Source organism: Apis cerana, linkage group LG2 (genome assembly GCF_029169275.1).
Source record: "Apis cerana isolate GH-2021 linkage group LG2, AcerK_1.0, whole genome shotgun sequence".
Lineage (NCBI taxonomy): Eukaryota > Metazoa > Arthropoda > Insecta > Hymenoptera > Apidae > Apis > Apis cerana.
This window is the reverse complement of record NC_083853.1, coordinates 4259176-4286934: the sequence shown is the minus strand read 5'-3', so window position 1 is coordinate 4286934 and position 27759 is coordinate 4259176. Positions and strand designations below refer to the sequence as shown.

Here is a 27759-nt window from a genome sequence, read left to right as displayed (position 1 = left end):
TATTCAATTTAATCACAAAAATTGATAAACTTAATATATTTTAAAAATAATTTATTTAATACATTTTTTCATATATATATATATATATATCTTTATCTGTAATAACTGCCATTTTTTTGAAATTTTTAATCCTTTTTTTTTTAATTTTAAAGATATTTATCTTTTATCTATATTTCTTTCTTAAAATAAAATTATATCATGTTTAAAAATAAGAATTAATAAGAATTAAATTAAAAATAAATTAAAAAAAATAAAATTATAAAATATGAAATACAAAAAAGCTTTAAAATAAAAAAATTGTGAAATTGTAAGATATGAAATTCAAGAAAGTTTTAAAAAAAAATAAAAGTTAATCAGATATTTGAATTATTTCTTGAACTTATAAAATTTTGTAATGCAAAAATAAATAAGAAAAGTAGAAAAAGGATTGAAGTAGGATAAAAATTATGAAAGTAGCGCCATCTCTGGATTGCCATAGATAAAATTAATAGAAAATGCAGATAAAAATTGATTATTACTGCCATCTCTTGAATGCAAACAGTATTTAAAGTTTTTTTACAAATCAGAAAAAGAGATGGCATTGTTTCTTAATTCTTATTCTACTTTTATTCTACTTTACCCTATCTTTGAAAAAATGTTTTTAATACTCAAGGGATGGCGCTAACTGTTAATTCTTATTTCTATCTTTTTCTAGTATTTACTTTCTTTTTCTATATTAGATTTATGTGCGGCACTTTGGCGCTGATTTTCTAATTTATATCCTATCTCTGTCCTTCAATCTCCTTTGATCTCTTCGTCTATATATCGCAAAATTTATATAATTTGATATTTAATTAATTTTGTTTTTTTTTTGCTTAATCTATTGATTAAAATTCTTAATAAAATCTATTCGATACAATTTTTATAAGTATATTTTATACATGTTTATTTTTATATATTTATATATCATAATAATTTATGAATCTATATTATTTAATAAAAAAAAAATCTACAATTCAATGTATATAATACATATTTAGGAATAAATATATCATAAAAATTGTTTTTAAATTTTATCATCTTTATCAACTTTTATGATTGATTGAATATAATTCATTTACTTTGGTATACTAATCGTAGAGGGCATATCAAACATATCCTTATTTTTTTGTGCTATCGGTATTTCAGAACATAGGCTACAACACAAAATCCCGTTGAATATGTATCTCTATATCTTATCTGTGTTGCAATTATATTCTACGTTGAATCGGTAACATCAAAAATGACAATAATATAATATACGGGATGTTAAGTCTATTCCGTATCTCATCTATGGTAAGAAATCAGTTGTCGTCTGCCATAAAATAACCTTCCTGCATTTAAAAATTGTAAGTAAATAATTTCAAAACATTTATATTACAATTATGTAAAATAACATAAATACAATAATTTTTATTTTCAATCTCTTTCATATAATTTTTTAGTTTTTATTATATTTTATATTACGTGTTATAAACGTAAACATATCGTACATTAGTTGTAATATATTGAAATAAATAAAAAGAAATTATATTATATGTAAAAAAAATATATAATACGGTATGAATAAATGTAATATTTTTTAAAATAAAGAAGTTATTAACTGTAATTATGTTTTATTTTATTTCTGTAATTTTTAATAATTTTTTAATTTAGAAGCATATAAGTTATATTTTATTAAATATTTATATTTACTCTTTAAAAAAATATCCTTAGATCATGAATTTTTTCATGTGAATTATTTTTTATATTAATTCTTTGATATAATTGATATTAATGAATACATTTATAACATTTATAAGTATCTTTTCTAAATGATATTTTTCAAGCATACATATTTTTTATGTAATAGATTTAAACAATGTCAGAAGTTGAAGAAGCAGCACCAGAAACAGCAGAAGTAACTTCGGAACAAGATGCTGTATCTGAAGAAGATAAACAATATTTGACTGATTATATAAAAGAAACAGAACAACGACTGAATGCAAAAGAAGAAATTCGAGCAGCCAATTTGAATCCTAATAGACCACCTGAAACATATTTTAGCAAATTAGATTCAACATTGAAAAGAAATACCACATTTGTTAAGAAATTAAAAAATTTTAGTAGTACACAGTTAGATACAGTTTTGAAAGATATGACACATTTAAATTTGACAAAATATGTGAGTGAAGTTGCTACTGCTTTGGTGGATGCTAAATTAAAAATGACAGATGTTGCTCCTGCTATTAAAGTATGCAGTTTCTTACATCAGACATATGCAGAATTTTCAACTCATTTTTTTGAAAATTGGCAAAGAATTTTATCTCTAAAGGTTGTGGATAAAATTACAAATCCAAGCAAACTTAGAGTAGATCTTCGATTTTATGCTGAACTAGTTAATGCAGGAATTTTTACCCATAAGCAAGGATTACCTTTGCTTGGCTCTGCATTAACTGTTTTAATTAATATGGATAAAGAAGAACATAACAATGCAAGCATCATATTAAGTTTTTGTAAACATTGTGGAGAAGATTATGCAGGTCTTGTACCCAAAAAAGTAAGGGAAATATCTGAAAAGTTGAATACAACCATACCTAAAAGCAAATTACTTTCTCCTGATAAACAACAAAATGTTAGATTATTATTACGAGACTATTATAATTCATTATGTAAGCATTTATTAAAAGAACATAAAGATCTTCAAGCATTTGAAAAACAAAATAGAAAAATCTTACAAACTAGAGGTGAACTAAGCTCGGAAAGAAAAGAAAAACTTGAAAGTCTTCAAGTATCTTATGATCGTTTACTTAATAATGTACAAAGCTTTTCTGATACTTTAGATGAACCCATGCCAGAACTCCCTATAGATAGTGAAATGAAAGCAGAAGCAGAAGAATCATTGAAAATGATTAGTGAAGGAGAAGAAAATAGCATTCTAGAAGATATGTGGGGAGATGAAGAAACCAGACGATTTTATGAAGTTTTACCAGATTTAACAGTTTTTCTTCCAGGATCATATTTGAAAGAAGTACCTAAACAAGATGTTCCAATAAGTGAAGAAGCTTTAGATGAGGAAATAACATTTGATGAATTAGAAGAAACTGAAAAAGTAGATGAACCTGAAGCAGAAGTGGAAGAACCACAGGTTTCAAATATAAGTAATAAAATACTTTTAGATGCATTTATAACACATTTACCAAATTGTGTAAATCGTGAATTAATTGATAATGCAGCAGTACATTTCTTAATGAATCTCAACACAAAACATAACAAAAAAAAGTTAGTGAAAGCATTGTTTGGCGTTTCTAGAATTCGTTTAGATCTATTACCATTTTATTCACGATTAGCGGCTATTCTTTATCCTGTTATGTCTGATGTAGGAAATGATTTATGTTCAATGTTAAAACATGATTTTAAATATCATGTACGTAAAAAGGATCAAATCAACATTGAATCAAAAGTAAAAGTTGTTAGATACATTGGTGAGCTTGTTAAATTTAAACTTTATTCTAAAATAGAAGCTTTATATTGCTTAAAAGTTTTGTTACACGATTTTACGCATCATCATATTGAAATGGCTTGTAATTTATTAGAAACATGTGGAAGATACTTATTTTGTTCACCAGATTCACATCAAAGAACAAAAGTATATTTAGAACAAATGATGCGTAAAAAGGCAGTTACTGCACTAGATTCACGTTATGTAACAATAATTGAGAATGCATATTATTATGTAAATCCACCAGAATCTACAGGAGGTGTATCTAAAAAAGATAGACCTCCTATTCACGAATTCATAAGAAAATTATTATATCAAGATCTTTCAAAAACAAATACTGATAAAGTTCTTAAATGGATGCGCAAATTAGACTGGGAAGATGAAAGTGTATCATCTTACGCTATTAAATGTCTCACTGCCGCATATAATGTTAAATATTTAAATATTCGATGTGTAGGAAGTTTATTAGCTGGACTTGTTGCACATTATGAAACTATAGGTCCTCATGTAGTAGATGGTGTATTAGAAGATATAAGACTATGCATGGAAATAAATTTACCAAAATTTAATCAACGCCGCATTGCTATGGTTAAATATCTCGGAGAATTATATAATTATCGTATGGTAGAAAGTGGAGATATTTTTCGGACGTTATATCTTTTGATTACATTTGGAGTTAGCATGGATCATTCCATACCAAGTATTTTAGATCCACCTGATCATCTTTTTAGAATTCGATTAGTTTGTACATTATTAGAAACTTGTGGACAATATTTTAGTGGTGGTTCTAGCAAGAAAAAACTTGATTACTTCTTAATATTCTTTCAAAATTACTATTGGTTTAAATATACAGATCCTATTTGGACTTCAGAAAATCCATTTCCAGTGGGTATAGATTATATGTATCGTGATACATTAACAATGTTGAGACCCAAAATGCAATTGTTTCAAAGTTACAAAGAAGCACAATGCGCTGTAGAAGAATTACGAAATACACTATATCCCACTCTTGGAAATCCTATTGCAGAAGATGGTACTGAACGTACTGATGTAGAATCTGATATGAGTGTAATTGCTGAAGGAGATGAAGACATAGCTGTAACATCTGGAAATGGTAGTGGAGATGCAAAAGGTGTGGCTGATTTACATTTTGAAGAATCTGAAGATTGTTCCGAAGCGCAATCAGAAGAAGATTGGACTGCTGATGCAGAAAGAGATTACACTATGGGTACACAAGAAAATACCCAAGGAGATCAAAGTCTTTCAGAAGGTGGTACTGATGGTGTTATTATGGATGTCACAGAATTAAATGCAGCATTACCAGCTGGTCCTAGAAGAGTAAGTTGTCCTGAAGATGATGATTTTTTGTCTGCTCTTGATAAGATGGTTTCAGATAATATACAAGATAGAATGCGAGATTCAGTAAAACCACAACAAGTAGATATTTCAGTTCCTTTACATGTAAAAAGTACTAAGAAAACATATGAACAATTGCAAGAAAGACCTTCTGATAATAGTACAGTTGATTTTGTACTTATGTTGAGAAAAGGTAACAAACAACAATACAAAAATTTAGCAGTTCCAGTATCATCAGAATTAGCAATGAATCTTCGAAACAGAGAACAAGAACAGAAAGAAGAAAAAGAACGAGTTAAAAGATTGACATTAAATATTACAGAAAGACAAGAAGAAGAAGATTATCAAGAAACAATTAATCAGAGTACCAAGCCAGTAACGGTAAACTTGAATAGAGAACGGCGACAAAAATATAATCATCCCAAAGGTGCACCAGATGCCGATCTTATTTTTGGTCCTAAAAAAATACGGTAGATTTAATATTTTAATGTTTTTGGGACAAATTAATACTTTCCTATTAGAAAATCACAAGTGATCTAAGTTACGGACTATTTGAAGTCCATATTTTTGTGTAGAATTTATAACAAATTAATAATTTTTATTTTTAATTTAGAATACATATCTACATATACATTATTTAAACAAATTTTCAACCATACTATATGATTTTTGGTGTAAAAATACATTTTACAATTATATTAAAAATACACAAATGCGTCATGTGTCAATATGTACTTCTATATGTTTATAAATGAAAAATAATTATTCTAAAGAAAAACAATTTTGATACATAATTGGTACATTAAAGAAACTAATTTTGGTATAAGTATAAAAAAATATATCATTTACAGATAATAATTTTTAAATTTAAAAAAAATTAATTTGACTAAATTTTTACACCAGTATTATTTGTCAAAATGCAAATTTTGCAATCAAAATTTACATATTGACGTAATAAAAGTTTTTTACTGCTAAATTATACTTTGACATTTTTTTAATAACTTAAACATTTATTAACAATAAAAAAGATACAATATATATACATTTAAAATTAATCACGAAATTGTGTTACTTTAAAATGGATAAGTTTTCATAAATATTAGTATATTTTTCTTTCGCACGCGCGTATGCAGATATTTTCAAAGAATTTTGTTATATTAAGTTTCATTTTTATTGTATAAATAAATGTAAAAAATTAATAATTTTCTAAAAAACAAATACAAATATACATACAAATAAGGAGTTAAATTTGATATACAATTATTTATTTTTATCTAAGAAATTATTACCGTGTACAAAATGAATATAAATAAATGTTAGCTGTTTTTATGTTTGATACTGCTCTCTTATACAGTCTGCCATAATATCACATATCTACCATGGTATATGATACTGGTAATTATAAATTAATACTAAATGCGTGCTTGCATTATATTATCTCCATACTTTATAGATCTTCTTCTGCATCCTCAAACTGACCTGCTTCTATATCCATAGCATCATCTGCTTCTGTTCCATTATGATTGGTACCTATTTGTTCTAAAATGTTATAAAATGAAAATAAAAAACCTAAGTAAAAAATTTTTATAAAAATTATTTATACATATATATTTTAATATTAAATTTATTGAATTAATGTAAAAATAATTATAAATTTTTAAATTTTACCTGTTGGTAAAATGTAGGGAGCATCACCAGCACCAACATCATAATGTTCAAAATCATCTTCCTCTGCATCTTCATAAATATCTTCTTCAGCTATAAAGATATATAAGATCTCATTAAATTGTTGATAAAAGATTGTAATAATAAGTTTATTTACCATCAGAGAAACTATCTTGTGGATCAGGATGAAGTGCTTGGCATTGATTCATTGCTTGAAACATTGCCTCTAAATTATTTGTGTTGTCAGGAGCAAACCGCATTTCTGTGATAGGTGTATCCGCATCTTCAAATTCATTTTCTGAACCACTATCAGAAGCTGGTGATAATGATACATCTATATAAAGTATTATATTACATTATTGTAAAGATGAGATATGATTTTAATATTTTTAATAAAAGCTTAGTTTTTATTTTCATATATTGTCATATACTAAATTATATTTATTTTTAAATTCTGAAAAATAATTAAATAACCTTATACCTGGAAGATCAACTTTTGCATCAACCATAATATATAAACATTGTCTTGGATGTACTTGTTCATCTCGTGATATGGCATGTAATGATATATGAGGATATTCTAGTGAAAATCCTTGTTGTGTATCATAATTCACCCAAGAAAGTAAGCTACCAATATGAAAATTATATTAAAATATGGATATAATATAACTAAATATAAAACTTTGTTTTATCTTAATTTTTACCTCTCTGTAATATACAGAGTTCCCTTTCCTACTTCTCTATCATTAATGTACACGGTAGTATTTTGCTCTTCATGACGTATTCCTTCTTGTGGTGCAAGAAAATTACTAAGCACTACCATTTTTTATCTGCAACATTTATTTAAAAATTATTTGCAATATAAAACTAATAGAATTTGATCAGAGAAGGTAGCTATTTAAACAAATGCAGGAAGCAAAAATAAATTAAAAGGTTATGCCGGAATTTATACAATTATAAATTTGATCATATTATACATATAAATATATGTATACATACATATATATATATGTACATGTATATATATAAATATGTGCTTCAAAAATAGATGATCAGAAATGTAACTAATTAAATATACAGTTTTTTTCAAATATAATATAGTAAATATAATAATAATATAATTATTGTTTTAAATAGAAGAGTTCTTAATTTTATAATTTTTTTTATACATTTATATAGCTATTTATACAAACTTTTAATATATAAATTTATTACCTATTTGTTTTACAAATAAATTATAAATAACAAGACACAAAATTTTCCACTAAACGAGTAAACTTGTAAACTTAGCAACGATTTTACAACTTTACAATTCTTACACAATATTTCGATCACTTTTTGTATTTCGAAATAGTAAATATATTTAATAGAATTCACTATAACTTTATAATCACAAATGTCAATCAATATGTAACTGTTTCATCTTCTAATATTTAGAAATATAAAATTTTTCTACACTGTTATGTTCCTATTTTACGTTATTGATGCAGAATATGTATCTTATGATAAACTATAGATAGTATCAGTGCATTATACATGCTTAAAAAGGCGGGAGAATCTGCTAAATATTTTTCAAATTGAGTCAATAGCAAATAAAAAAAAGTTTAAATAGAATAAAATATAAACAATTTAAATTATTTTTCAAAAACAATTTTAAAAAAATAATTATTTTAAATAATATATCACTTATATATTATTTAATTATTTTAATTGTAATAATAATTATATTGAATATTTTACTTTTTTTTTTTCATTAGAATAATTTATTTAATAATCTTAAAATTATTATTATTATAATAACAAAGAAACAATATAAAAAGTTTTATCATAAAGATATTTTAATGAATATATATTTTTATATTAAATAAATATTATATTACTATATATTGTTAATATATATATTGTTAAATGAATAAAGTTAAAGTATAATAACAATAAACAATATTTTAATAAGTACTAATGAACAAACTAATCAATTGTTATTCTTTGTTTTACAATTGAGAAAAATTTATGAATTGCTTGTCATTTATTATTAAAATTAATTATATTTTATATGAAAAGTTAAGTGTTTTTAATCTTTTTTATTTTTTTTAAATTTAATTAATTTTTATTATTTATATATTCTTTTATATTTATTATAATAAATTTCTATGCATTAAACTTTATTTTAAATATTAAATTATAAAACATTTTATAATACTAGTTTTCTTTTTAATTAAATGAAAATAAATTTAGTAATAAAATTTAATTCAATATATATATACTAAAAGAAATATTTATTTTAAAAAAATTTGTCACGATATATTATTTATGAATATTAATTATAAAAAAATATTAAATTAAAGAAAATTTATGTATTTTATTTAATTAGGTAAATTAGGTTATTTTTATCATTTTTAAAGAATGAAACAAATAATAATTACTTAAAAATATTAATATATGTAAATAAAATAAATAAATAATAAAAAAAAATAAAAAATACAAAAATTATATAAAATATAAATTATTTTAATATATAATCTATACAATTAAAATAAAAAATAAGAAGTAAATAATAATAATTGATTTTGTTGGATAAAAAATTAGATAAAGTATTATTTTAAAATAAAATAAAATATTAATATTTGAATTATGATATAAATATATTTTATTACTGATTTTTTTCCTATTATTTTATTATTATTTGAATAATTTTTTTTAACTGAATCAGATATCACTCATAAAATTATATTAATTTCTAATCTATTATGAATATGTTTACATATTTTATGTTATGTAAACATAATTTAATTACTACATTAATTATTATCTAATATAAAAATATAATTCAATTTTATATATGAGATTTTCTAAAAGATTCTTATTATAAACATACATAAAATGTAACTTGAATGTTGTAAAGTGAAAAATCATTTATAATTGTTACATTTTTTTTTTAATATATAAAATAATGAAGCAAAATAATAAATTTTTTATCATATTTCCATAATTTTAGTTTTCAATTATGAATATATATATGTAACAAAAATTTATATTATAAAAAGGTATTCATAACAATTGTTAAATCAAATTTATCATATAATAATGATATCATATATAATAATATTGATATATGAAAATATGAATATGATAATAGAACACAAGAAAGCCATCTGAAAATGTTTTATTAAGATTACATGTGGCAAGCGAGGCTTTTGTTTCCAATTCCTCCAATTTAAAATTCATTTCCATAACAATTTTACGTACATACATACATACTGTCAGTACAATAAAAAGTGCTTTGTTTAGTATTTTGCACTTTATTTACTACTAGAAATTATTATTACAAGAAATATCACCTCAATATCTTTATGACGATCGGTCAGCATCCTTCGGCAAATTTTGTTTCCTAATGAATCTATACTATGTATTTAAACAACATATTGAAGAATATCTGGCTTGATTGCTATAAATTATTTGAAAAACTAGTAATGAATGAATAAATCATTTACGTTAGAAAAAATTTCATTTATTTTTTTAACAATAAATTAATAACGATCATGGTTTTCATAAAAAAATTAACAAAATATTTCGCACACCAAAAACATCTTTTTTCATTCTTAAAATATCTAATAAAGTTTTGTATTTAAATTACTAAGTTACCCATTGTAAATGGGTTCTATAATATATTTTTTCATGTTATATTTTATATTAGATATCAATGATTCTGTACAACTCATGCCAGACTCTTCAATTTTATATATTTTTTATTCTATTAATAAAGGTAAATAATATGTGCTAGAACAATATGGATACAATGTACAGCTGAATTAAATAGTTATACTACATAATTGAATATCGCTAAACGTTACTAATGTTAATTGTGCAGTTTTCTTAGTTGTGTTCATGGGTAACTGAATTTTATTTTTTGTTGTCTTCAAGGGACTAAGTTCCAAAAAACATCGAGAAACATATATCACATTAAATCTCATGATGTTTTTGATATGTTTTATGTTTTTAAATATCATAAAAGTTTTTTGTAGGCATGTAATGATAACATGATTGACAATAACAGTAATAACAGTTATAGAAGTAGCACTAACGATGATACTATAAGCAATAATAACAGCAATTAGTAATGTAGCAATAGCAGTGGAGGTAGTTATAATAGCATTAATAATTTTAATAATAGTAAAAATATCGTAAAAGTTATAGCTTAGTAATGAGTCAAAGATTGACAGAAATCAGTGAAATAATATTAGTATTAGTGACGATGGTATGTTATAATTGCAATTATAATTTATTTTTCAAACATTAAAACAAAATTATCAGAAAAAATGAATTACTTATATAAACGTAAATCTAATCTTCGCAATTAATAAAAATTGATTATAAAAATTATGTAAAAACATAATACAATAAATTTTAATTAAATAACCTGTAAAAATAATTTCCAAATATTTTTATAATACAATATGTTATAATCTATATAATATCTAAATAAGATTTATATTCTGTGCAGAAATATAAATTTAAAAAAAAATTAATAAAATTGATTGCAGTAATTAATTTATGTAAAAACATAATATAATAAATTTTAATTAAATAACCTCTAAAAATAATTTCAAAATATTTTTATGATACAATATAAAATCTAAGATAAGAATACCTAAATAAGATTTATGTTTTTATCTCTGCAAAAATAAAAATATATATATATATATATATATATATAAAATGATGTTAAAAAAGAAACATATTTTTATATACAGTAAGAACATGAATATGGCACGAAGAGTTATGAAGAAAAGATCAAATATTGTTATTAACTTAATACACAATAAATATCTAAAAAGATGTAATCTATCTTTATTATTTAAAGATAGATATTCTTAGTTTACTTTTTGAGATTTCTGTTTATTATGTATATTTTTTTGGAACCTTTCCCTTTGTATTAATCTACACCGTCCATTTGTATATTTTGCTTATATCATAAATACAAAACTCCCATGAAGAATATTCTTAAACATCACTACATGTAAACTTAAGATTGCAATGTATTTGTAATTTCTCGATGTACAGTTACCAAATCTTGTATATACCCAGCTAATCTAGCATTTAATGTATCCAAATTTTGTTTTTGGACTTTATTTGCGCTTAATGCAAGTTCTAATTGTTCATGGACAACCCTTAACATTTCACGAAGTTCTTGATTTTCTTTCTGTAAAGCCTAAAAAATAAAATTATAGATTATTTGAGTGTATAATTAGATTTCACCTAAAATAGTATTTTTTAAGTTTTTCTCTTCTCATTATTATTGAAATTATTGAATTATTATGCTTTTTAAATTAAAGTCATTTTGAAGAGATAACAATTAATATAATAAATCTTATTTATAAAATAATAAATATTTCATATTTCAAAAAATTAAATAATTATTAATATTTAATAATATATACATACTACAAAATCTTTATTTTTTGTAGCTATAGTAAGAGCTTTGATTTCTTCATTTTTTGTTCTAAGTTCACTTTCTAATGCTTCAACTCTCAACCTTAATGCTTCACTATTGCCTTCTGCTATTTTTCCAGCTTCTAGATCTGCATATTTGGCCTTGATTCTTGCATTGTCTTCTTTATATAATTGTAGCTGTCTTTTCCATTCATCAACATTAGCTGTGGATTCTTGTAATGCACTTGTTAATCTGGCATTATTTGTTTTTAATGTAGTTAATTCAACCTATCAAATTTTTTATAATGAATTATATTATATATTATATAATTATATATAATGATTAATTTGTGAACATGTATATTTATTTTAATATAATATATAAAACCATACCTCCCATTTTTTAGCATTTGCAGAACTTTGTGCTAATGCAAGTTTCAACCTATCATTCTCATACTTAAGTTGCATTTCAGCTGATTGTCCTCCTTGTGTTGTAAGTTGTGATTTCCCTTGATGTTGTGGACTTTCTGTACTCTGCTGAGAAACACTCTGTGATCTTGAATGGACTGTATTTTTCAATTCATCATCCACTTTATTTTGACAACTACCAGGTAAGGGACTGCTGCTTACCAAAGACACACTATTTTGTGTAGAAATCACGTTGGCATTTGGATTGGGGTTATTTGATGCTGACACATTGGAATTAATCATCGATGAATTTGGTGGGTCTATAAGATCTTGTTCTGATGATGGCATACCCGATCGTGATGTAATTGGGCTAACATTTGCACTAGTAGCAGGTGTAACAGATGAACTGTTTGATTGTAATTTAGCACTAGCTAATTTAGTGGCCTCCTTCACTTCTTGAAATTTCTCTATAAACTGCCAAATAAATAATATTGTCAATATTGATATATATATAGTTGTACATTAAATTAAGATACATTTCACAAACCTTTCCTAATTCTACTTCAGATGAAAAACCAAGACCATATATAGTATTAGCTCTAACATCTGACCATTGTCCAAATTTCTGTGATGTTTTTGTAAAGGTCATATTTGGAGTAATAGTGCTATTTATTACTGCCTAAAAAAAGAATAGAATTAAATAATTTTTAAATACATTATAAATTTATTTTTTTATAAATTATTTTTTTAATTACCTTTGTTCCTTCAACAGAAATTATTCTGTATAGACTCCTTGTTGAGTCATAAAAAAATGAAATAGAGACTGCTGCTGTAGATGCTGATACCCAAGATCTTTTTGTCTTAGGATCAATATGAAACACGTGTGCTTTACACGTGAAAATTGGTTGTTCGCTGCAATTTATTAAAAGCAAGAAACTTAGGTACTTAAATATATTGATTTAATTTATACATGCAGCATCTATTTATATCTTATATTCGAAATAAAAATTATAGGTGTTTTAATAATAACGAATATATATTAATATCTTGAAGTTTATTTTTTTTGTAAAACATATTTTATTACATGTATATTCCACAGAAACATAACAAAATTAAGTACATTAAAAAATGTCAAATATACATATTATTTTACATGCCTTAAAATTAATGGAATGAAAATCTAATAATGTTACAATTTAATATTATAATAATATGAATTATGTCATATAAATTTGGAAATCTAATAATGTTACACTTTAACATTATAATAATACAGATTATATTGTATAAATTTGGAGGAAATCAAATAAAATAAATATAAACAAGCATTTTTCAGTTATATTTTTTATAAAAAATAATTATATTTTTATTTAAATATTTTAATTTTTCACATGCAATATATGTACAATTTATATACATTGTTTAAAATAAACAATTTTAATAAATTTATTCATATGAAAAAATAACTACAACAAAAATAATTAACATTTAACAAAGTATTTAATAAAATATAAAATCATTTATAAAATTAATTTAAAAAGAAATAATATTTTATATAAAATTTTAGTTTAGTTTAATTTTAATTTAATTTTTAAAGTTTGTTATCAAAACTAAAAAAGACCATATTTGCTATAATTAATATTTTAATCATATTAAAAAATAGTAGAATGAATATTAGTATGATAAATATTTTTACAATTGACAGAATTGACTTTCATAATTTGAATTTAAAAATATATCAAATAATGCACGAGTAAACAACTAGAATAAACACATTTCACGCGGTGTCGACTTATCCCACTTTCGCTATTTTATTTTATGGTTATATATAGATAAAAAAAAAGAAAAACATTGTGGTCCAGAGTCTTCTTATGTACGCACCCATCTAAATGCGTAACTGCGATGATGTCGAGAATATGATAGTAAATAGACAAGAAAGGATAGCACTATTCATTAGCTAACGCAATGAAACCGACCTATTTTATATCAATTGATGGTATTCGGTAATAAAAAAATTAAGAACAATTTATCGTATTTATATGAGATATGAAAATCATACTTTGTGTGTACATATATTACACACCCTTAAAAGGCGGTGCAGAATACCACCACGTTCACTTACCCCATTGTTTCTTTGCCCGATGTCATACAAATGTTGTAAATGCTAATTTCACAGTCTCATAGAAAAATCAATTCAATATAAAGGCGTAATGACTATTTACGAATAAAAATTTTCAAAATTATTTAACGATTTATAAAAATTTATTCGACGAAAAGCAGAAGTATACCAATTGACAGCCGCCATCGGCTAAAACTGTATAGCGAACGACAACGATCACGCAACAACATGAAACTAGTCGAGTTTCTACCATATACCTGGATTTAATCGATTTTCCACGAAAGGTTGCTATTGCTAACCTCGTAGCTTTCTTTCAGAAAAATCACTAGATGCATTTGCATCGCAAGGCGCATACTTATGTTCCGATAATATGTTTTGCATTATTATTTGGAATGTTGGTAATATAGTTAACGGTGTTTGAATACGCGACCATTCTTCGTTACATATCGAATCATCTCGTTGCTTTTAAATCTTTCACCAATAGCAAGCAATGAATAGAAGAACAACGTACAAAGTAGTGCCATTATCTCTATCCTTATCTTGTGAGTATGTATCTCGTTTTACCTGAATACAATGAAAGTGCGCAACGTTCAGTGGGTGGGGGCATTATATGAGAAAGAGAGAAAACAAGAGGGAGAGAAATTGTTCGTCTTGAAAGCCGTCATGGCTGATTCATCGTGAGTGACTCTTTCAAGAGTACGATAACAAATGACATTGTGATTGAATCATTAAGTGTAAGAAGTACAGTGCATGGAATTATTTTTGAATCAAAACGGTAATCTCGATGTGGAAATTCCACGAAGAAACGTGATAAACGGCGTTTTCGCGTGCGCGTAACTTCCCCGTGGAACGATGAACGGGTTAAGTTTTAGTGAATTGTGTTGCTTGTTTTGCTGTCCGCCTTGCCCGTCCAGAATCGCTGCAAAACTAGCGTTTCTACCTCCTGAACCTACGTATGCATTTATTGAAGATGAAGGTTCCAAAGTTACAATTTCTTTATCTGAAAGAGCAGAATGGCAATATACAGAAAGGGAGAAAGAGTCGGTAGAAGGTTTCTATGCAAGAACGTCACGAGGAAATCGAATAGCCTGTTTATTTGTACGGTGTTCAGCTACTGCACGTTTTACGATTTTATATTCCCATGGAAATGCAGTCGATCTGGGACAGATGTCTAGTTTTTATTTAGGACTTGGATCGAGAATAAATTGTAACATATTTAGTTATGATTATTCGGGTTATGGAGTTTCTGGTGGTAAACCGTCAGAAAAGAATCTTTATGCGGATATAGATGCTGCGTGGCATGCTCTTAGAACACGTTATGGTATTAGCCCGGAAAACATCATTCTATATGGTCAAAGTATCGGGACTGTACCCACAGTCGATCTGGCCGCGCGATATGAGGTTGGCGCAGTTGTTCTGCATTCACCTTTAATGTCGGGAATGCGAGTTGCTTTTCCTAATACCAAAAGAACTTGGTTCTTTGATGCGTTCCCGAGGTAGGTTAAACTTTGAAATACATGTATCCCCCTTTATTGTGTTAAATGAAACGCGATCTATAATCCGCTTATCGCATGCTGTGATTCGCACAGCTAACTTTACGCGCATGACACTATCATCCAGTTCAGGTGTACATCCATACACGTGGTACAGATATAAGTGTACATATACAAACACATACACACAAGTATTTAAAAGAAAATTCTATATTTACAATTTAAACTAAGTTTAAAATTAAACACCTTTATTGATAACGAATTTATGGAAACTTATATTTTTTTTTATGGTCGAGTGATAGTTTTTCGGAATTAAAATATGGGAAGCAATAAAAGTTTATCTATATATGTGTCACATGGAAACCTATAAATTACATGATCCGTTGACATATAATTCGCTAATAGGTTTTACATTTTTACTGTCGCTTATTTGCAATTTATCTCTTTTATTTTTATTTATTTAATTAAATTAATTGAAAAATAATAATTATTAAAAAATAATAAATAATATTATTTTTATATTTTTTCGTAATATATATTAAGCAATTAAAGATAAAATGTACAATAAAATAAATTTGATAATATTATACTTGGTTTTCTTATTATATTATTAATATATTATATATTTTATATTCATGTAAAACTTCATGATGATACATACAAAATATAATGAATCATTGAAATTTTCTTTTTTTACAGTATAGATAAAGTACCAAAAGTTACATCTCCTGTTTTGGTAATTCATGGAACTGAAGATGATGTAATAAATTTCAATCATGGTTTAGCAATTTATGAGAGATGTCCAAGAGCAGTAGAACCATTATGGGTTGAGGTATATTTTTTATCTTTTTTCTTTTAACTACTAAAAAAAAATTATATAAATATTATATTTATATTTTCAGGGTGCTGGTCATAATGATGTAGAATTGTATGATCAATATTTAGAGCGATTGAAGCAATTTGTAAGTGTAGAACTGATAAACTGACGGCGACTAAGCCTCTCCCAGAATCAGGGGGGGCAGGGAGGAGGACATACACATGTGAGCAGTCAAGGACATACCACTTCTAATAATTCAAACACTACCAGTTCTATTTCAACAAGCTCACAGACTGAAAAGCTTGTCTAGCAATCGCCTTCCACAGGGGAGAAGGCACCTGTCCTCCCCTGTGATGAAGAATCATCTTTTGTTTCTATAGATGATGGATTTTTCTTTCGTGATCAACAGATGGATATTAATCAGAAAATTCATCATAAAAATTCTTTAAAAGAAACATGTTCTGAGGATGATGACTCAAGTTTAGATAGTAATTCAAAAAAAGCTATTCAACAAGATGAAAAAAATATGAAAGAAGAAGAATTGATAACAAATATTCAAGATAAGAAACATAATAAAACAATATTGGAAGGTACTTCTATTCGCCATAACTTTCGATTAAATCATATTAGTCAAGTTGCAAAAAAACATATTTCTTTGCCAAAAAATATAAAAAATCCATTTACTAAAAGTCAAAAGAATATTGTCCATAGAACTTTAAAAAATTCATTTGGTCAAGGTCATAAGAAAGCTGATATACAAATATCCCATACAACTTTAGTTGACATACAGGTTGAAGACTGCCGACAATATACTATTGAAGAAAAGTCATTGTCATCATATTCCAATATATCTAATGATAATAATAAAAGTATTTCAGATTGTAAAAATAGTCAAAGTCAGTTCAAATCAGAGAAAAAGTCTCCTATAAATCAGTTCAAATATAGCAGTATAGAATCTGTGTTGGATTCAGAATGTACTAAAAATAATAAGAAATATTGCAGTAATAAAATTCTAAATAAAGATACAACTATAAAAGATAAGAAGTCTGAAGAACATGATACACAGATCCATCATGAAAAATCAGTAGAATCTACAAAAAAGTTTTCATGGGGTAATAAGAGCAGTAAATTTGCAAGTAAGAGTTTTGAAAAAACATGTAAAGATAAAGGAAAAAATGATCCTATAGATAAAAAATTGAAAGCTAAAAAAATTCTTTGCAGTCCTTTAAGAAAATTTGGTCGATCATCTTTGACAATCGAACCGGATAAAATTATGATAAATTTACCAAAGTGTTCTCCTTGCGCTTGTAGATTGGCTGCAAGTTCAAAAATTTTATCCAATGATTCCAGTTTACTATCCCGATTTACTATAAATCGTGAAAGTCCTCATTATGCTGTACGTTCGAAGAGTCCGTCGCATATAGACGTACAAACGGATATTAGTTCGAAGTCTTCAGAAAGGACATCAATGCAAACTAATTTATTTTCAAATATACAACAATTTAAAAAATCACGATATACGCCTCGAAGCAGAAGCGTCGGTGAGTTGTGCAACATTGTCAACAAGTGAAGCAGTCTTGAGTTATTCATCTAGTAGAATGAAACTATTTCTGGACAAAACTGGACTTCCAACATCATCAGTTGAATGCTCAGGAAATGTTTATTCAAAAATTAAAGAGAAAACTATATATAGAACATTCTGATAAAATTTAACAAAGCAACTTTAGAGGCAAAGTGTTAACTAAAAATAACATGAATCCCACAAGTTGTCGCTCCATTATTCTTCCACATAACTTTAAAGAAATCATAGATTTATACGCACGACACTTATTCGGGCTGTAACAGTGCTAGTGAGACTGTGCACATAAATACACATATAATACATACATAAAATTTATTATATTTCTAGAAATATGAAATAATATATCTGTGCATATTAAATATTCTTATTACACATGCGCACACATACTGGTGCATGCGTGTGTATGTTGTAAGCCGTTTTTATAGCGTATGCTGTGGAACGTTGTTACGACAAATACGTCGAGTATTATTATTATTATTTTTATTATTATCTTCCTTAAGATTAGGGAGTCGAATGGCTTACATTAAAATACTTTGTGCTACCACGATTGGTATTATACTTGCCTGTAGCAAGTATGTGGTATGAAATATTCTTCGCTGAACCTATATTTCTTAATTTAATAATTTCAATATAATTTTATATTATCATTGGTTAATTAAGAATTTGTTCATCATCATTCATTATTTCATTATGCATTTAAACTTATTTTTTAAAAATTTTTCTAAAAAAAATAAACAACAATTAATAGATTTATTTATAGTGAATGGGATGTATATTTTGCATTCAGTATTTTTTTTTATGACTCAATTTTATAAATTAGGCTCAGCGATGAAACAAATATAATGTGAAATCGCATGTTTTTATAAATAAATCGCTGTCACTGTGACCAGTGTATATGATAGCTGTATCGATAACGAAAACATTTGTTTTTATATTGACCCACAGCAAAGGCCTGTGCAGTGAGCAATGGAAATCTTCCAAGATAGCAAAGAATTTAGAATAGAGATTAAAAGTTAATGGATAGCGTTAAGAAATCGTGTAAGTGTGAGACGTCATAAAAGACGCTACGTTTTACTGACAATGAATGAGATGATGAGATAACAATAAGAATGCAACTAGATAGGGACAATATTACTGCCAAACTTGATTATGAATTAGTTTATTTCTAAAGAGATGAATCGTTTGGAGGATCTTGTCTATAGGTATGTTTCTTGTTAGTATTTTTATATCTCGATAATGTAAATACAGTACAATTAAATAATTTTTTCTTCATTAGTGTATGTATAATGTATGCGACAACGTGACTGTACGGAGCCAATGGAATGAATCGGCGCTAGTACATGTATGTATTTCTGTAGAAATTTTTTTTTTTAATTTTGAGTTTTCTTGAAAATTTCTACCCGTCCTTGTTATCTTTTAAATAATAAATTACTACGAATGTTTTCAAATTATGAGTATAAATTAAAATTAAATGTACATGTAATTGTAATGGTATGAATGAATGGAAAGTGAATATAAAATTGTTAAAATTTAATCAAAACAAAACAAATCTAATAAATTACTATTGCAAAATAATTAAGAATAATGTATAATTTTCGTTATTTTATCTATAAGTTTGATATTCTTAATTGTTGTTATCTATGTTGTTGTATCTTCAAATATTACTTTTGTTACTTATTTTGCATTGTTATTTTATTAACTATTATCCAATTATCAATCTTTATATTCACTTTCCTTTAATATTAATCTCTTAGAATACGTTATGATGCATTATAGTATCGAGAGTCCGATACTACTCTTCCATTGGCTTTCACGTAGCCGTTATTAAATTGATCTGTATCGATCGCAATTCTAATATCTATTTCGTAACTTGTGAAAAAAAAAATTTATACTGTTGTTTGACAAATATCCAGTTTTATAGACGGCGAATATTTCAGAGAGCGAATTTTATAGTAAACTTAGTAAAGACAACATATACATATATAGAATAACAAAATGATCGGTGCTCGACGAAAAATAAATTTGGTCGTATATAAAACTGGATAAAAAGATAACTTTTGTACAGCATATTTCGAACGCATACGTGTCCCCTCTTTCTTCTACTTTCATTCTCATTTTCCGTCGTGTGTTTCTCTCTTTCTCTCTTTCTCTCGCTCATTTCTTTTACTATTTTTTATTATCCTACTCTGTCTCTCAATACGCGTCAAGCAATCGACCGGTTTTGAACAGCACTTTCGTCTTTCATAATTGCATCGTGCTGGTAGAATGGTACTCAATGGTCTTTTTTTTTTTCTTTGGGTATCACGCGAATCACGGTGCGGTATTCATAACTGTACATATTAGCGTATAAGTGAAATATTAGAAATAATATACTCGATGTTCTGTTCGGTCGTATCTAATGTACTTACGGGAGAAGAAGATAGATTAAAGAGATGGGAGGGAGGAGATAACAATGATAGAGATTACGAAATCCCTTGAATCGATCGTTAGTCATATGTCATATGTATCACAAAATGTAGTCACAAAGTGAATTAGTTGATTAGTTGTTTGATAAATAAATAACACGTAGTTCATTACAAAATTATTATAACACAGGAAAGAGAAGAAAGAGAAGAAAGATGAGTATCGTTTATTTCGGAGTAAATAATGAAATTATTGTTTTTTTTTAGCGCATAAAGATATAATACCAGCCGAAATAATATTATTTCTTTCTGAGATTGTGTAGAATGCATAGTCTGAAACACATTGCTGGGCACCCGATTAGGGTTGTTTTAAGATTTTATACTTCGATCGCACTTGACTTGAGCGTACTGCATTGCGAAATACTTTATTAATCTTTGCGAAATCTAAAATAATATATAATTATTATGTATGTAAATCATATACACAAGCTCGCATTATTCATATACAGCTTGTTTTAACGTTATTCATTATCGAATAAAACATTTCTCATAAGAATCATTCTTATCCTTTTATTTGAGCGATTGGTCGTCGTATAAATTACATTCGTTAAAATAATAGAATTGTATTTAAATAATGCAGCCGCTCATTGTCATACTTTTCTAAAAATCGAAATTATATATGTACTCGTAATCTCATTTCCTTTTTTTTAAAACGTTTTCCTCTTTTAGTTAGTATTGATCATTGCAAATTGGTATCTGTAATTAATGCTATTGAAGTAACAATGTTAATAAAATCCTATAGAAATGACAGTAAAACATTTCTGCGTGTTTTGTCCATTAATAATTATATATACGATCCAATTGCACGTCCTTTATCAAACTAAAAATTTTCCCCCAAATGTACTGAAATACAACAAGTTCCTTGAAAATATGAAATAAAAACTTCTTTTTAATATATAATAAAGAAATATATGATACGAATTACCAAAGGCTGAAAAAATTCTTTTTAAATTATTTTTTTTGTTTGGACATTTAATTGCATTATTAAATTAAGTTAAGAATATTAATTATACATATTTGGAAATTATTTTCTTTTTTCTCAGTATCCATCAAGTTTTTTTTTATTGGATTGGAGAAGCAGACTGTTCCTGAGCATGGCTTTAAATTTCACAAAGGGTAAAATGCTGTCGCAATTAGTTTGATAGTTGTTAGGCAATCGCATAATTCCGGTTATATTCTCGAATAACGATAATACGGTGCAACGTTTGCATTGATCGTCGGCATTTTGTCCTGAAGGTCAATGCGTTTCTATGACGAGGGAGAAGGAAATGCTCGAGAACCATGAGCTGGTTCGCTGGACTTGGCTCAGCACCTTCGCAGCTCACCTGCGCTGAAACCTGATGCTGACGATAAAAATGAGAACAGGTTACGCGGCAGCTTGAGCTCCAATGGCTGCACTATACCTTCAAGCAGCCTACAAAACTGCTTCAAAGAAGAGGTAAAATTTTCTGCTACCGTCGTGTCACGAGGATTAAAATCTATTCGTAATTGTCATCGCCAATGATTTCTTCCATATGGTTCTGGATTTATTTCATATGTAATCTATGCGAAATTACACGTAGCAGGTAGGTGCTTGTATAAGCCATCGTATATGATTTTTTCATTATTCCTAAAAAAATTTAATATTTCAGAAATAATATTTTTATAAAATATATATTTTATGTTCATATTAATAATTTGAAAAAAAAAGAAATTTCAGATAACAATATAAAGTAAAGTGCTAAATAATATTTTTTTATATTTGATACTTTTTTCATCAGATTTATTATTTATTTGTTGCTTATAAAAATTATTATAAAGAAAAGATTCTTATATTTATCTAAAATAAAAAGAATTTTATAGTTTTATTCTTTTATGATATATCGATCTTATCGTATCGAATCTTATATCTACTATTTTATTGAAATTTGAAAATCATTAAAAATAGTTTACTTGTGATATTATTTCTATGAATATAGAACGATACACTTTTTTATATTACGATAGATTGCTTTATTAACAACTTGATTTTGCCACGCCCACGATGTATAGCGTCACGCAGTCTGCTGAACAATTGTACTTATTCCATATCACACGCTGTCGTAGTGTCCATTAGAGCGTTTACGCGTCGTATGCATGGCATGTAGGCGTCTAACTTTCTGCCGCTATTTTAAGAAAAAGAGAACATATTACAATCAAAAGCATTAAAATTACGTATCATATATTAAAAATAATTTTTTTTTTTTATATAAAATGTTATAATAATTGTTGTACAATATTAAAAACATATAAATAAATAAATATGTATATCAATATTTATTCATATAAAAAAACTTTTTATAAGCAAAAATTTGATTGATATTATATTAAGAATAAATGATTGTTATAAAAATAATTATCATTACAAAGACCAATGATTGTTATATAGTGAATTGCGTGCAGAGAACTATATAAAAAGAAAAATTTTTCGTGTAAGTTTAATTTTTTTCGCGAATTTAATGCTATGTTCATTTCAAATGAATCGTTTAATGAAAATAAATCACGGGTAAACATTTGCATGTATGAATATATGTGTATCTATGTATTCGTAACAAGTGTCAAGGGTCTTTGATCGAGACAAGCGTAGTATGTATTGCGTGCAGTATAAGTATCGAAGAATCGTCGAAGGTTGAAGGGACTAAAGAATGGTCAGAAAAGACAGTAGAGTGGGGAGCATGGATGATGATGGTGGGGATTGCGGGGTAAGAAGTGGGGTAGAGCGGGACTATGAGTCGGTAGTGGCGGCAGTTGCGTCTCGAACAGCGCGCGTGTTGTTTCGTTCCGTCCTATGCGTGTTATCCTCTCGTGATAGCTATTGAAGCTTTTACGTGCCGACAAAATTTGTTTCTTTTTTTTCATTTTGTGTCGCGATTCGCGCCCACGCGGTATCATAAGGAAAACCGTAGTTACGTGGGACGTCCTATAAAGCAGGACAGTGAATTCGGTGGTGTTTTTCAGTGTTACTTTTCTGTGTTTAACGTTAGTTTATGTTAAAAGACGTAGATTAGTTCTTCTCGCGTAGGTTTTACGAAGATTTTTTGCTAAACACCCATTGGGATTTTTTTGTGACTTACTTCTTCACGTCGAGGGTTGTTGACACTGGGCGAATACGCTTCGCACCGATCCAGACTATATTTCTGGTAAGTTTGTAAAATATATTTATTTATTTCCGGTTATTTTAGGCGGCATTTGTATTATTTTTACCTTATAATATCATTGAATCGTTAATATGTGAATAATTCGTTAACGCGAAGTTGACCGGTGATAGAAGACCTTGTTAGGGTCTTCTATCACCTTGTTAGGGTCTTCTATCACCTTGTTAGGGTCTTCTATCACAGTTCGAAACACTTACGTTTAGTCGCTTAGAACGAAAAATATCGTGAATACGAACCGTTGTCCGGTGCAATTAAGAATGCTAGTAGCGTGCAAAAGTTGCATGGCGTTTGGCACGAAGTGCAATAACGGTTGGTTTATTCTCGTACAACTGCTGTATCCTTTGTCATAAATAGTAAATACACGTGTGCCGCGACGACGCCAACATGCCGTGATGTGTCGACTCTAGCGTACATTACGCGTTAGAAAATTTACGCGCCCCGATTGGCGTTTTTCTTCCAATTGTTTTTTCTTCTCCATCATTTCATATATTATTTCAAAATACGAAACGAACAACATCTTCAAATATATCCATAATATATATATATATATATATATATATATTAGAACATAACAATTTTTAATATTTAATTTCGTAGTATGCTAATGACGAAGTTCGCATAAACAGTATGATATCATCATTCAAAGCTGTTGTTTCGTTTTTCTTTCGTTCTTCCATTGTTTCTTGGAATTTGTGCCTAGTGTTATCAAAGACGTAAACAAACAGGTTGAAATTTTTAAGAATCGAAGAAATGAAATTCTGTTTCATTTGTATAGTATCGTATAAAAATAAATGAACTAATGAAACGTCTCTTTCTATTATAATTTTCTATATTTCTACATTCGTTTCGTTTCCTTTCACGCTCCATTATTAAGCATCGTAATAGCATAATATTTCCGAAATTACTAATCGCGTGTGTAGCGTCAATGCTCGATGGCGCGAGTATTTAACGAGGTAAATTCTTTTCAAACATTTTCACCGTGACATGTCGGTAGAGAAAAATGAAAAATAAAGCACACGGCTTGAGCGTACGTTTAGCTGTGCGACGGAAGTTTAGAAAGTCGTAGCCAATCGTATATACATGCTGACCGGCTACCCGGCCATTCTGTACGTTCAGAACCGGTTTCGAGCTTTTCGCCCGAGGGGTCCCACGACTTGAACGTAACGACGCGTGGTGGTCGACCACGATAAGCTTGTAGTCATATTGGGTCTGTATGAGACTAAAGGAAAATGTTCCAAATATAACTATCGAATTTTATTATTTTTTTATATATACATATGGCATTTTTTTTTTAAATTCTTTAACGCGTACATTTTGAAAATTATAAATGCAATTAGAGATATTTTGAAATATTTTTATAGGTATAACAATTCGATTGCAGAGATTATAGTTTCTATAGATTGTAATAAATTTCTAAAATATTTTCGATGGTAGTGAATTCATGTTATAGATAGATATGTCGATGTATGTGTCGATAGCGTTTAGGAGCGACATCTGTGATTTACAGGCTAACCCTTGCTGCTCACAAACATAAGTTACATTTAAATCTAAATAAATGTCATATAATGAGATTTGTGATGAGATTTATAGTAGTGTTTCGTCGTAAATTGAATTCTTGCATTCATTTATAATATTTGCAATTTTAGATTAGGTTTTGAAGTTAGTAATATTCTACAATAATTGAAATATATTTGTAGCAAAGCGTTTAATCATCTTTATAAGAATTAATTACATTCAAATTCTTTTTTAAAGTTATATATTATACTTTTTATCATAGCAAATGAGCGATATGATTTATATTTTAGTTTATTCAGAAATATTATTATCAAATTAATATTAGTGTTAAATTTTCAAATTCATTTTAGAATATATTGTAGTTTTTTATCGTATTATCGTATTCAAATATTTTTAATGATCTTACGTTACACTATTCTCATGCTGCATTATTTTCGTCGGTAAATACTTACTAATAAAGCTTGATTTTCATTCAATATCTTTTATTGTAATGCAATGAAAGTCCAGTAGCCTCTATAATTGCTTGCAGCAAATGTAAATCGATCGCTACTATGACGCTTGTTACTTAGAACAGTATCTATTGTTCATAATAAATGAATTATTTTTTTGTTTTGTAATGATTCAAATGATCCGGAGGTCGGTACAAATAAGTAATTTATCTTTAATTTATAAGTAAACTTATTCACACAAAGCAGCCTAAAATGAACAGTTATTTATTGACGTATCTTTCAATGTGTATACTTTGATAGCTACTATTTTATCGTTACACGCAAATAATATTCGCAAGTATGTTTTAGACTCCTAGACAAAATTCTTTTTCCATTCAGTCGCGTTTACTGTTTCTTGACTACTACCGTAAGAAAAGAACATGTCAGTGGATGCAAACACGAGACATGCATTAGGATGAGTAAAGTATGTCATGTTTGTTAAAGAAATATGTACAGTAACCTTTTGCGTGATCCATGAACTTTCATCAAACATTTACAAACCTCTTCGACGGGAGAAAGTTTAAAAAAAAAGAAAAAAAAGACGTATTTATGGAAATATATACATTTCTTTGGACCCATAGAAAAGAGAAAGTAATGATATATTGTCTAAGAAATCTCTTTCACAGATGTGTGTATATAAATCTACTCGAGATTGAAATATGGAGTTCCATGTCGTTCTCTACATTGAACATTTTTCAATGCACCTTGTTCCATCGCGAATTATGTCAATTATAACGTGTATATCGCGATCCACATCTTACCTCGCCTTATAAATATTTATAAAGTAAAGAAATTTGTTGAACCGACAACAGTTTTATAGTTGATAAAACCTCGTGACGAGTCATCGAATTGTTTTATCTGCATAAAAAAAAAATAATAATAGACGCGTAACAAGAATACAAGAGGGTGTGTATCGTTTGTAATTTATGATCACGATTTTCTTAATCGATCAGAGAAATTTCCTCCGTTTTTTAACACGGGCAGGTAAAAAGTATCGAGATTTGTTTATTTAGATGGTATCTCGTCCAATACGAAAAATTCACGTTTTTCCATTCGTATCCATGCATAATGTACATCACCGATTATTCAGGATCTCAGTGTGCTCGACAATCTTAATCGCGCTGCGCAAAGTTGGCATTATTCCATTCTGGTCATTTGTCACGAGCGAGAGTTGATACCGGTAGTGCGAATAAACGATTCATGTAAATCTGCGAACCAAGCGGTTTTCATATTATTCTAATTGGCAAACTTCTCTTTTCTCTCTCTCTGTTTGCTTCTCCTTCTTTCCCTTTGACTTCTACTTGGAATTTATGAACACCCTTCTTGCACCGTGGTGCATACGTATAAATCCTGTCGTGTAACGATGATTTATCGCGTGGAATCTTCTTATGCTTTCATTTATTAAACTCGTTCCGTTAAAATAGCGGAGTTAACGGTACTTCGTCGATTACCAGTTTTCTGAATATCCAGAAAATCCCTCGATTTACTCTCCACTTGACACATGGTAGAATCTCGTTTATCCGCTTCTTTGACGTGCGAACAAGTTAATGCTTGGATTAAACACATGGCCAACGTATAAGAAAACCAAACTAATTAACTTCGCCCTCTCTTAGAAGATTCTTAATTTTAGGAGAAAAGATATGATTAAGTTAGTTTGACTTTTCGAATGATTAGTTTGAGAATCGCAGTTTGAATTTGATGGATTGATAAGGCTTATTAAATTTTTTTCTTGCTAATTCTTATTATCAATCA

At 27.3% G+C, this 27759-nt stretch overlaps 6 protein-coding genes across 10 annotated transcripts in view; 4 read left to right on the top strand and 2 right to left on the bottom strand.

Annotated features, from left to right (window-relative positions):
- The first annotated feature begins 1136 nt into the window (after positions 1 to 1136).
- LOC107997535 (regulator of nonsense transcripts 2) lies at positions 1137 to 6106 on the top strand. Its single transcript, XM_017056198.3, has 2 exons — positions 1137 to 1367; positions 1871 to 6106. Exon 2 carries the CDS (start codon positions 1880 to 1882, stop codon positions 5327 to 5329), a length of 3450 nt encoding a protein of 1149 aa, XP_016911687.1. The 5' UTR covers positions 1137 to 1367; positions 1871 to 1879; the 3' UTR covers positions 5330 to 6106.
- On the bottom strand, positions 5845 to 8076 carry LOC107997536 (methylosome subunit pICln). The gene is made up of 6 exons (XM_017056199.3): positions 7736 to 8076; positions 7225 to 7350; positions 7002 to 7147; positions 6678 to 6854; positions 6524 to 6613; positions 5845 to 6394 (listed from the first exon to the last, which is right to left on the bottom strand). Exons 2-6 carry the CDS (start codon positions 7341 to 7343, stop codon positions 6303 to 6305), a joined length of 624 nt encoding a protein of 207 aa, XP_016911688.1. The 5' UTR covers positions 7344 to 7350; positions 7736 to 8076; the 3' UTR covers positions 5845 to 6302.
- Positions 8077 to 9667: 1591 nt separating this feature from the next.
- LOC107997500 (homer protein homolog 2) lies at positions 9668 to 14623 on the bottom strand. 2 transcript variants are annotated; one of them, XM_017056133.3, is made up of 7 exons: positions 14481 to 14623; positions 13114 to 13270; positions 12906 to 13037; positions 12581 to 12832; positions 12344 to 12484; positions 11963 to 12238; positions 9668 to 11729 (listed from the first exon to the last, which is right to left on the bottom strand). In XM_017056133.3, the coding sequence occupies exons 1-7, from the start codon at positions 14504 to 14506 to the stop codon at positions 11544 to 11546; spliced, it is 1170 nt and encodes a 389-aa protein (XP_016911622.1). In that variant the 5' UTR covers positions 14507 to 14623; the 3' UTR covers positions 9668 to 11543. The 2 variants fall into 2 exon arrangements, with proteins under 2 accessions (XP_016911622.1, XP_016911620.1); XM_017056131.2 differs by having other exon boundaries at positions 12344 to 12832.
- A 41-nt stretch (positions 14624 to 14664) lies between these two features.
- Positions 14665 to 21587, top strand: LOC107997502 (alpha/beta hydrolase domain-containing protein 17B). The gene is made up of 3 exons (XM_017056135.3): positions 14665 to 15973; positions 16670 to 16802; positions 16873 to 21587. The coding sequence occupies exons 1-3, from the start codon at positions 15330 to 15332 to the stop codon at positions 16954 to 16956; spliced, it is 861 nt and encodes a 286-aa protein (XP_016911624.1). The 5' UTR covers positions 14665 to 15329; the 3' UTR covers positions 16957 to 21587.
- On the top strand, positions 17197 to 21587 carry LOC107997501 (uncharacterized). Its single transcript, XM_062071781.1, has one exon. It carries the CDS (start codon positions 17197 to 17199, stop codon positions 18355 to 18357), a length of 1161 nt encoding a protein of 386 aa, XP_061927765.1. The 3' UTR covers positions 18358 to 21587.
- The window catches only part of LOC107997499 (semaphorin-1A), a 396921-nt gene continuing 388593 nt past the window's right edge, over positions 19432 to 27759 (top strand). For 2 of the 4 annotated variants that reach the window (XM_017056130.3, XM_017056129.3), the window contains exon 1: positions 23580 to 23989. The gene's annotated coding sequence lies outside the window, so the exon portion shown is untranslated. Of the gene's footprint in view, positions 19572 to 19645; positions 19712 to 21874; positions 21948 to 22067; positions 22270 to 23579; positions 23990 to 27759 lie in introns of those variants that run through there. The other 2 variants (XM_062071777.1, XM_062071778.1) reach the window with 2 other exon arrangements.